The 11,890-nt window shown below is 44.5% G+C and overlaps 1 protein-coding gene across 1 annotated transcript in view; it reads right to left on the bottom strand.

The window, feature by feature from the left end:
* Positions 1–4,136: 4,136 nt before the first annotated feature.
* Positions 4,137–11,890, bottom strand: part of LOC147058189 (zinc finger SWIM domain-containing protein 6-like) — a 49,495-nt gene continuing 41,741 nt past the window's right edge. The window contains exons 12-15 of the mRNA XM_085910935.1: positions 9,473–9,630; positions 9,123–9,286; positions 8,923–9,004; positions 4,137–8,483 (exon numbers count right to left, since the gene is read on the bottom strand). Of these exons, the coding sequence (XP_085767061.1) occupies positions 7,618–8,483; positions 8,923–9,004; positions 9,123–9,286; positions 9,473–9,630 (1,270 nt within the window). The 3' untranslated portion in view covers positions 4,137–7,617. The remainder of the gene's footprint in view (positions 8,484–8,922; positions 9,005–9,122; positions 9,287–9,472; positions 9,631–11,890) is intronic.

Here is an 11,890-nt window from a genome sequence, read left to right as displayed (position 1 = left end):
ACAAACAGTAAACACACTAAAATGATGCTTGCCTTGAATGGTTTTGTTGTGAGAGGAGAAAAGGTCTCTTTTTTGTTCCTCACGACAGCTTCATATTAAAATTCATGGCGTCTCTCAGCAGCGAGCACAAATGTCAGCGACGAGGGCCGTGATGTATGCTCTCATTCTCTTGCCTTCCTGTCGCTCCATCCTTCTTTTTCTGCTCTCTTCCCGTCTTTGTTCCAGTCGGCTGGAAGCTCAGCACCTCCTGCTGCTGCTGCTGCTGCTGCTGCTGTTGCTGGAGGAAAAGGAGGCAAGTAAAGTGGACGTGGATGACTGAGCGGGATGTCACGCTGCTCCTCGTTTCGGCTTTTAATCAAGCAGTGTGCTGGGGAATATGGAAACGCATCTCTTGCGCTCCTGTTTAGGCCCACGTCCTCGTGGCGTGCACGTTACCCGGAACACGCTCCAACAGTGGTTCTCAAACTGGTGTCACCGGAACCAGTTGCCATGCAGGGCTGCCATTTGGGGTCTGCAAAAAATCATCTGAAACAAATGAGTTTGGGATATTAGAGAACATTTCAGGTGAACTTAAATGAGCCTGGATTCCAAAGTTTGCGAGGAACACCGCTGAGAACAGGTCTAACCATATCATTGTCGTCTATTTCGGATGTTACACGTGGAGTTAAACGTCTGCTGAGCGTATTTGCAGAGGGAAAAACGAGGAGTCAAGTGGGCTTTTCCTCCATTTCTCTGCTCTCATTGTGACATTCTAAACACTAGCCGACAGATTTAAAGCCCCGGCAGGGACATCCGGCGCACACTTGGTATAAAAAAAAGAAATAAGGTTGGGCCAGGAGAGGAGGTGACAGTATTTTTCAGATGTCAGGCTGGTCTTAGCTGCATAAATCTATGTGTAATTCATCCAGTGTATCAAGGGTGGAGGCTAAACAGGAGTGTATACTGTTTGTTGGCTCAACCCCATTCTGCTCCACAGAGGTTTCCCCGTCATAATTCATCCCTTTTCATTTAGCTGTGTGTTCGCAAGAAGAAGGAGAAGAAGAATTTTTTTTTAAAAAAAAGAAGCAGGTTGGACAGTATCGCTGACGTCCTCGCTCGATATCCTCCAATTGCTTATAATCATTACAGATATCGGAGCCACTAAAACATTTGTGGGCCGGAGATTGTGGGAGGTGTAAAAGTAAACGATGTGTGTAACTTTGTTCAAACATTTTTGGACTCCTCAGAGGCTCGTAGAGGTTCAGCGGCCTGCGAAATGTCCCAAAAAGAAAAAAAAAAAAAAAGAGGTCCAGTGTGCGCGTGTATGTGTGAGCGCTCACTGCTCAGGGTGTAAGTTATGGTCGTAACTTTCCCACTCTGTCAGGAGCTTTAAGCGTCTGTCCTGCAGGACACATTCACGGGCCGGCCTTAAATAAAGTCCTTTAAATAAAGCTGGGGGGAGCTCAATAATGAGAAAGCGGTCTGTCCGCTTTTAAATGAACCCGGGCACAGCTCTTATTAATGTCCCCTTATCGCTCATCATGGCCGCTGACCTGCTGCCGTAACCCCGCCTCTCGCCAAGTGGTCGCTGGCCAAGTAATTGAGGGCAATTTTCAAATTAAAATTTAAAGCCCTCGTCCATCTCGGAGAGAGAGAGGAGCGGGGTTTGGGGGACTGAGGTCTTGGTGAGTCGGCCAGGTAGTCCGTGATGAACGAGGGGCATTAATCTCCATGACAGAGCGAGAGAGAGGAGTTAACGGCGGCGATAGCGGCGCTAACGGATTTAATTAGCATTTAATCAGGTGCCTCGGGGCAGATGGAGGTGGTGGGGTGGGGGGGACGGGGAAGAGAGGAGATCAAACTCTGGCGGCCTTTTGGAGGACGACGAAGACGAGTCCCGCTTTGCTGCGGGACCGTGTCGAAGAACAAGCGCCTGTGATCCTTTTTTTTTCTTTTTTCTATTAGCCGTGTAATGCTAACGAGCTTGAAGCGTCGCACGTACACGAAGCGACGCACCAAAAGAACCACATGAAACGTCTGTCATTCAAAGAGAATACGTTAACATCACTTATTGTACGCCAGTCTACGGTTGCCCAAACTTGGGTCCTCAATTGAATTTCATTTTAATGTATCGCTTCAGGCAGTGGTGTCAAAGCAATGGCTTGGGGGCCATTTGAGGTTCACCGTCCATTTTTGTGCAACCAGAAGCATATAATAAAATTGACCTTTGACAACCTGCAATGCTATATTGAGACATAAATGTACAACTAAAATAATGTCATCATTTCTCTTCATGACACTGAAAAATCAAGAAATATCAGTTTCAGAAACTAAAACGGTTTTCTCCATTTTCAACTCAAGGTCAAGGTTCGATTGGTGAACTTATCACATGAATGGTTCTTGAGTCTGCTCATTTTGCTTTATTTTGGTTCTGAATGCTGAATCCTATAGTTGCTGATCAGTGGCAGATCGATTCTTGTGGTATACAGGGTTAAATTCAATCTAATGTGGTTAAAATCAATCAATCAATCATAAAATGTATCAATTAATTAACCGGGCTAAATTAAATGATCGAATTATAATAATAAATTGAAATCCGCATCATGGTATCCTGGCACAGTCACCTGCGTTGGGTTGAGGCAGCGAGTGTTCAGTGCTCACTCACAGTGACAGTGTGAATTTGAGGGTGAATGGTTGTCCATCTCTCTCTCATCACTGGCGACCAGTCCAAGATGTAGTCCATAAGATGGGCTAGACTACAGCTCTCCATGAACCCACTAGCAAACACCAGTATGGCTGGGTATCGAAAAATCCAATCCAATTAAAATGATGTTGAATTCAATTCAATACATTCCATGTTCTCTGTGCACCTTCAAGGTCAAATGAACATCTGCTTAATACTCACTCCACACCTAAAACTTGAATGAACATCATCATCATCATCGCTGTTGTCTGACCAGGATGATGACATAGCTGCTGCTCTTCATCAATCAGTGCAACTTATGTGTTGCCTTTTGTTCTATCTTCAAACTCTACTCTTTGTGTTAGAGGTGAAAGTTGAAAGGCAGACAGACTGACAGCTGCAGTGAGTAAACGTCAGCCTTGATGTGGCTCCAAGGCGGGAGATGTTGCCGTGGGTTTTCAAATTCCTACGATGTTTTTTTTCTTTTTTTTTGGGCATGAAAAGCAGCCTCGTGTGATCACGATGTCATTAGAAGTATACTCTCAGACAGGCCTGCTTGAGCTCGCTTGCACCCACGGGACGTCATTACCAGCTGCTAGTGAGCCAGGAACCTGAATGCAGGTCATACACACACATATGCATAACTATCGAACACCTGAGTGTGGCCTCTGACAGCAGACAGTTACTTCTGTTCCTAAAGCTGGTGAATTTCTCATTATCCAGGTTCACACTCTTATATTCCGAACACACACACACACACACACACACGACTGTTGGACTCTTGTCCCATAACAATTGGACACCTGACCGTAGTGCATGATAGCAGAAATTTACTAGCATGCTAAAGCTAATAAATTCCACCATATTCAGGTGGGAAACCTCTTTCGACAACATTAATAAACACGCAAACACACACAAACGTGCATGGCAGGCATCTGTCGTATAACAATCGGACACCTGAGCATGGATTCTGACAGCAGTTTCTTTTAGTTTATAAATTGATGAATTCCTTAATATGCAGGTGGACGATGTTACACAAACCTGCAAGCGCACACACACACACACACACACACACGCTTCATTACTGTTCACACACAGACAGTGTGGTGTTTTTGTGTCAATGTTTAATGAGGGGGGGCTGTGAGTCAGGGGACCTTGCTGCTGTCAGGAGCTCCTGTAAGTCTGCCGCCGCTACCACCTGTTCCCACCTGCTCCCTCAAGACCCCTTGACACACGCGCACACACACACACACACACACACGAAGGCAGGTAGCGCAAACAAAGTGCAGCAATGTAGTCATCCTGCAACCCAGCTGACACGACAAAGTAAAATGGGGGGACTAGCAAGGGATAACATTTCCACATGACAGCATTGCGGCTAGTGACGCACCCCCACCTCTGATTTCTCTGATGGGCATCCGCCTGCATACATGCTATAACGACATGCACCCCCCCCTCGGGATTGTTAAGATTTAGCGATTTCTTTGGCATTTCAACCTGATGACAAGATACATTTTTTACTATTATTCATATCACCACAAACGACAAAATTAAACGATTCAAAGGGGGATTTGCTTTTTTGTTTTGCATTACCGAAACCACCACGCCTGAGGAACAACAACCTATCAGACACAAAAGACACATTTTATTATTCCGACTAACTAGCTGTAGGGTCTCAACGAAACGTCAGGGAAGTGGAGCAGAAGACGTCAACATTTCAAAAATTAACTTTTATTTAAACAAAACAAAAAAAAGAAACAAACAAAAAAAATCAATTATCGACTCATTAACAAGATTATAAAACAGTGATTTAGTTACATAAATAAAGTGATATCGGCGTATCAAATTTGAATTTCATAAGCATGTATACATGGGGTCGTCGTAATAAATAAAAAAGGGGAGAGCTTTCTACACAAACAAAGAAAGAAAAACAGCTAGAAAGACTCAAGAGGAAATTGTTGCGAGACACCGGACAACGACGTATGCACTTTTTCTTTTTTCTCTCAACCACCAGACACACACGTGAGGAGCTGCTTTGTCGTCAAAAGCAGGACGAAGAGTTAATAACACAGCCATTCACTTTTTTCCTTTCTTTTTTTGTTTTCTTACTAATTAAGGACACTAAAGCTGGACCACCGCCTCTCACCCCTTTGAACGCGTTTGGTTGTTAGACAGAACTCCTGTTTGGTTACGTTAAAGCGTTAAGACAAGGCAAGAAGAAAAGGCTGCTTTTTTTTTTTTTTGTTGGTTTGTTTGTTGAGACACTCTTAAAACAAAGGACACAAAAATGACGGTGAGGAAAAGTCAGACCTTAGTTGACGGGTGCGCGTGATATGAGACTCACTTAGTGTCGATTTTACTGCATGAGAAATGAATTTAAAGTGGATTAAAGCGACAAAAATGTGTTACTGGCCCCCAGTGAGTACTTTTGACCTCCCTTCCTGGTCTGTTTGCTTTAGTCAGCAGGTATGAAGTCTTGTCCTCCTGATATGTTTCCATCACATAAACCAAAAACAAATAAAAAGGAGACAGGAGAGAGAGAGAGAGAGAGAGCAAACTACAGCGGCTTCAAGTATTTCACATTACATAGAATACTCTGTATAAATTAGTTAACATATACTTTCAGCTCCTCCATATTCAGACATATACTATGGCATATATACAGAGTACAATAAATGCTCGCTCATGTCTTTTTTTTTTTTTCTTTCCATTGTCCTGTAGTCAGTCGTTGGTTTTGTTCCGCCTTTTTTTTTTTTCTTTTTTTTTCATGTGGAGGAAAAGAAGAAATCCCTGAGAACGTTCCGGTGGACAATTAGTGGCGCTTGCACACTTTTTTTTTCTCAACAGTAGAAAGTCTCATTGCAATGACACACAGGGAACCGAATGACACTGGCCTATTAAAGAAACGGTGGAGGGCAAAATAAAAAATGGCAGAAATGAGATGGGGAGTGACGCACGTGCTTGTAGCCAATCCGAGGGCTGGGATAAGAGCGACTGATGAACACCGTGTTATATTATGTGAGACAAATCTCGTCCGTGACGGCACGTTTTCTGCTGGGAGCAGGTTCCACACTGCATCAATGAGGTAGTCGCTCCAATCATTGGTCATGACAATAGGACACCTGCACAGTCCAGTAGGAAAATGCTAATAAACATTGTCAAAATATTTTTGTATGTTCAACAGATTTAAAAGTCAGTTATGGTCGACTAATTGTTCTAAGGCATCCTTTGCCTGACACTATTGGATCATGTAACATTTTTATTCATTGGTTTGAAACAGATTTTTTTTGTGTGCTGTTAATTCAATTTCTTTTGGAGAAAAATAGTGGAGAAGCATGTGTTTCATTTGACAGCAAAGTGATATTAATAAAAGAAATGTGTGGATTGACTGGAACAGTCAATGTTTCTCTGTGCAAATACTTACAAAAATGGAAATATTTTGTTTTCCACAAGAGAATCAAAGGCAAGATTCTATAGGCCGAAAAATGATGCTCACTATTTTTTCTTAACTTCCAAAAACAAACTTTTGAAAAGAATTAACAGATTGTTTTGAAAAGGTGAATTTCATGTTTAACCTTCATGAAATTGGACTTTTTGGTCATTTTCTACTGTCGAATCGAGAGTATGATTTTTCGTTTGCGACAAAATGATGACAAACTGTTGCCCTGGTATGGCCTCAAAATAGGAATCATCCAATCACATTTGACAAGCTTGAAACAGCTCAGTAGAATGCAACTGCAATAAAACAACATTTCGATAGCGCTCTTATATCGGATTATGCAGGTGTACCTACTGTTAACGTATAATCCGGGTTGGATTCAATCCAATGTGCCACGGCTGCAGATCGCCGCATACATCACATTACACAGGTGGGTGCTAAGAGCACAGTCGTGCGTATTGGCGCTGGGAGAAAACTAATGGCTGCTCAAGTGCTCCAAAAATGCTGATGGCGGCTTTTTTTAAGATGTGCAGTGCTGCCTGGCGCCCCCTGTTGGGGGGCCCGGGGGCCAAAGGGGAGGTGCTCTGTGTGTTTTTAAAGCCTTAGTTTTTCTTTCGAGGATGCAGGTTTTTTTTGTTCTGCTTTTCTTTTACGACGAGCGCTACTGTAGAAGGCCTTTCGCCACATACTGGTGCATCTCAACACACGGGAAACATTCATTTGAGGAGTTCAATTCAAAAACTTGCTCTTACATTGAGTGCTGGCGGGTCGTATTTGGTTTTTTTTTTTTTTAAACGGACAGACAGGGCAAAATAATTTGAAACAATAACAATCATGTTAAGATTTTGCAAGTCCCTTTTGCAGTCATTTAAACAATAAAACAATTACCAAACATTATTTCTGACTTCAGAACTAATGACTCCTCAATTTGTTGTGTATATATTATGAGACGATTAAACATTTGGTTTCACCATCATAAAGGCCCTCCCTCGAAGGGAATCTGTAATTGTGCTCCATGACAAAAACAAGTTTGACAACCCTGATCTATATCGAGATTTCACTCCGTGCTGTGAATCTAGAATTGCCTTATTGAATTCAAATCCTGAATTACAACAGAGATCCTGATGTATTGAGATGCACCTGTACAACGCAACAGAGAAAGAGAAAGATGTTTGAAAACAAAATGTTGTTCTCCTTTCATACACACGCAGACCCACAACATTCACGTGACAAATTTCCTCTCGTGAAAAAAAAAAAAAACACTTCTGTACAAGTAGTAGTAATAATATTATTATCAATAATAATAATAATAATAATAATAATAGCGATAATGTTTGTAACGAGAACAACAGCAAGAACAATAATACCGCGTGTGGCTCTGTGGAGTTTGTTTTTTTCCTTTTCCGCTTCATCGCTTCGTTTCGACGTCCGTTCTCTCTCTTTTTTTCCCGGAAGTTCAAAAAAAAAAAAAGAAAAAAAAGGCAGACTCGAGTCGGTAAAAAAAAAGTAGCGGCGCTCAGCCGAAGCGCTCCCTCACCAGCATCATGAGTTTCTTTTTGCCCTTGTAGATCTGTTTCAGGTTGTCTATGAACTGTGTGAATTGGATGTGTCCGTCGTGCGCCATCATGAAGGTCTCGCGCGCCTTCCCAAGGAACTCGATGAACTCGCTGTAGTGGCGCGGGCTGATGTGCGTGAGGCGCGAGTGCGTGGTGTTGATGTAGGCCCCGATGGTGGCGTCCAGCAGTTGCCTAAGCGGCGCCTTGTCCAGAGACATGAGTTTGCCCGAGTTCCGCCGGCTGTGCAGCGCCGACACCATGCCCGGCGTGGTCAGCGTGCATCGGCGCAAGATGTCCGAGAGCACGGTGGCGCACTTGACGCTCTTCACCACCAGGGGGATAACGGCGGCCAACTCGTTCTTGCCCAGCGAGTGGCTGAGCGCGCAGGCCCACAGCACGTCATTGATGGCCGGGTGCGTGTCCTGGTTGTAGCTGAGGTTGAGGTGCGCCATGGCTAGCGTGGCCAGCTTGTAGGCGCGCATGGGGTAGCCGCGGTGCTCCATGTAGCGCGCGATGGTGAACAGCTGCGTGTAGCTCATCCCCGTGGCGGCGGCGTCCAGTACAATCTGGTAGGCTGTCTCGAAGGCAATGTGGTCCTTTTCGCAGAGCGTCAGAGCCGACAGGGCGCAGTTCTGCGGGTCCTTCATGGCGCACTGCAGGGCCAGCGTGCGCGCCGACGACGCCAGGTTCTCCTGCTGGTGGCAGTCCAGGTGCAGGCGCACGATGGTGCTGTTGGACATGACCGTGGTTGCCACGATGCTGGTGGCCTCGGTGGGAGTGAACAGGGTGAACCAGCTCTGCATGATGCTGTCCAGCGCGTACACGCCTGACACAAGCACAAACACCACTTGCTCAATTTTGGGAACAAAAATTACAGGCTGTGTTCCCGGCCCACGACAGCAGTGGTTCACAACCAGTGACAGGAACGTCTCCAATCTTACCTATTTGGTCCAAAAATGATTTAGGACAAATAACGGGACATTGTTTCACTTTGTTTTTGCTAACGTTGACAGGCAGAACAATTGAATGCCGTTCCACTTGATGTCAATAAACCTACTTTGCGATTGTGCAATCAGTCCACAATGCTAAAATCTTCCTGCGTTGTACTTAAAACATATCAAGCACGTCATTGAATTTGAATTGAGGTTCTTCAATTCAACAACAACAAAAAAAAAGAACAAAAAATGAAGGTCAGCTTGGCCTTCATTGTTTGTACAAAATGCCCCTCAATTGAGTACAACTTAAATGAAGGCGAGCTCCCTTACCAACTTCAGTGGCACATGTGACTAACCAGCGCACCATTTCCCGCCGCCTCCAGTTTAACGTGGACAGCGTTATTCTCATCACCTGATCAGGACAAAAACAATCGGTAAGGCAACAAAACTTCAATAGAAGCGTTTCATTTTTGGTCCTCTAGTGTTGTAGGAAGTGGACGGAGTCACACTCGGTTCTGCACCCCAGTTACCTGTAGTCCCAGCTCCAGGGCAACTTTTAGCAGCGTGATGTCAGGCAGACTGTCCATCAAAGTGGCGATCTTGAACGCGTCCTGCGCCAGTTTGAAGATGTGAGACGACGAGTGGATGTTTTTCTGGATGGACTCCAGCACTGTCTCCAGCCTGCGACTGTCACCTGAAGTATCAAAAATAATCAATTGAATTATTTTCTGCTTGTAACTGTCGTGTTTGGTTTATTGCAGATCTAAAAATATGGTTTAAAAGAAACAAACTTTGCATATTCCTATTGGATACCTTTTTGTCTATACTTATTGCTAAAACTAGTACAGCTTTGGTTGTGTACACGTGTTGGAGTGCGCACCTTTGGCCGCGGTGAGCATGGTGGAGGCCAGCTCGCACTGCTGAGACTCGATGTGGCTGAGGGTGAACCAGCGCGGGTAGCGATTTGCCACCACCGATACAATATGATGAGGCCGCGACAGGTCGCCGGACGATGCCGTTGACTCCAACACGGGCAACCTGAATGGGGGGGGGGGGATCCCAAGATATCAATAACATGTTCACCTACTGTACTTACTTTTTTGCCAGCTTTTTTCCCGACATGAATGCCTGAGACAGCAGGAACTGGAACTCAGAAGGACTCACAAGAGAAGCAAGACAAGTTTATATTCTGACTCGAGCTCTCTGTATTCAAAATAAAGCACATCTGCTGGATGCAGCCTGACCAGTGTCTGGATCAGAAGATGAAATGCATGAAGTCTTTGAAAGGGACAGTTAGCCAGTGCGCATCAATGACTTTTTTCCCCTCCGCTCTAATTGCTTCTTATCAACTCCGAGCCCAGCAACACCTGCTGCGGACAGAGAAGCCTCACCCTCTCATCATCCTCATCATCGTCACGGCAACAAGGAGCAGGCCGAGCGTTCCGCCGTGTCTCATCTCCTATTCCGCTTCAGTCTTGAGCCACGGTTCTCTTTTCAAAAGGTCTCCTCCGCTTCACAAGCCAGCAACCTGGCCTCCTCTCCACCAATCACAAAGCTAATTGAGTCCGCAGGGAAATTAAGAGATTCACCTTCCAGCCGCACAGGGCCTGGACACACATCAAACAAATACCGGCACACACACACTTGCATGCTCACACTCTCATACACAGACCTGCCCTTTTGGAAGACATCAAAGCAGACTGGTAAAAAGCAAGGCGATGCTAAATGCCAACTTTCAATTCCACCGCGCGTGATGATGTCCGATATGAAGGCATGTTCAAAAACACTCCACTTTCTGCACTGCAATTACCTTCAAGTGAGAAGGTAAGAACAACCCTGCTGCTTATAGATGCTACTGTGAACTTGCTACCTAATGAAGTACAATGTGATAGACCAATTTAAAGTTAAATACAACTGAATTGTACTTAAATGTAATGATTCTTTCGTGTACCACTAGAGGGGGCCCAAGTACCACCAAGCACATTTTCACGATTTTAGACACCGGTGGCCGGGCTGCGACGGAGCTTGAAAGTGGCTGTGGAGCTTCACCCAACCTCTTGGGTGGAATACCCAGCAGGGTGGTGGTGGTGATTATGTAAAGCAGCCCCACTCTTATGCAACATATGGCCCCTTTAAGCAATGCTTAGCGGTACTGCTTTCATTTTTGCAAGCTTCTGCTTTCTATTGTTCTCATTCTCATTGGTTTGAATACGAACTAAATTTGTTGTCAACAAAGAAGTAGGATTTGGATCGTGGTGACAAGTCTTTGTGCTATTTGGAACATTTGCATATATTCCAGTGTTATGTTTTAAAATTTCACATTATATTTATGGTTGATTTTTCGTTATGTTGTATGGGTGAGATAAATTGACTCCACTTTTTGCATGACCACATAACATCCACACTGCAGCAGGAGGTGATAAAAACCCTGTCGTGATACATTCAGCAGTGTGAACATTTGCACTTGCTGGAAAAATGTGAGGTTTTCTTCTCTCTTTTTTTTTTGGATGGTCAAGTAACAGCCGGCCGGGCTCCTTCCTCTCACGCTATCCAAAAAAACAGTCACTAAAAGCCTCCGCCACATTGGGGGCCCTTCTGGAAGATTCCCGGGGTGCGGTAAAGCAAAGAATAAAAAAAAAAGGGCCCCGGGTAAAAATGATGGAGGCCTCATCAACATTCCACGCTTTGTTTGGTTTGCACCAGAGAGAGCCAGAGGGCCTCCAACTGGATGGGAGCTCAACGTGTTAGGGGTGGAAATCCATACTGGGCTTTTGTTGTGCCGTATCCAATCCCCAAACGATGGTTGCGCAAGCATTTACTCAAGCACAAGTACAGTGGGACCCCAACTGTGGGATGCAAAATGGTGAATGTAGGCTGCATCGAAAACATCTCCGTGTGTTGCGCAACTGTCGACTTTCTGTAATGCTTCTCTTCATTTAAGTCACGGGTGAGCCAGAACCTATCCCGGCCGACTATGAGCGGGATGCGGGTTACGCCTTCTCTTTTGCCAGCAGCCAATCGCAGGACAAAGATAAAACAAACAATTCACAGAAATAGATTTAGTCTTTACCATTTCATTGGACTTTCCTGGCTTTAATTACTACATTCCTAATGGCCAGGACTTTGGTGCCATCTTGTGGCATCTTATAGTATATTAGAAAGAGCATAAAAACATCAACCACAGAAAAAATGTTAATAGGTGAATTGATGAAGAGTGAAATGTGAAGATGTTAGGTTTCAAAAGAAAATTGAGCTTCATGTACCACTGGACTCCAAAACCCACCCTAACCTTAAGAAA

The sequence above is a fragment of the Syngnathus leptorhynchus genome, chromosome 4 (genome assembly GCF_054491065.1).
Source record: "Syngnathus leptorhynchus isolate UIUO chromosome 4, UIUO_Slep, whole genome shotgun sequence".
Taxonomy (NCBI): Eukaryota; Metazoa; Chordata; class Actinopteri; order Syngnathiformes; family Syngnathidae; genus Syngnathus; species Syngnathus leptorhynchus.
This window is presented reverse-complemented; position numbering and strand designations above follow the sequence as displayed.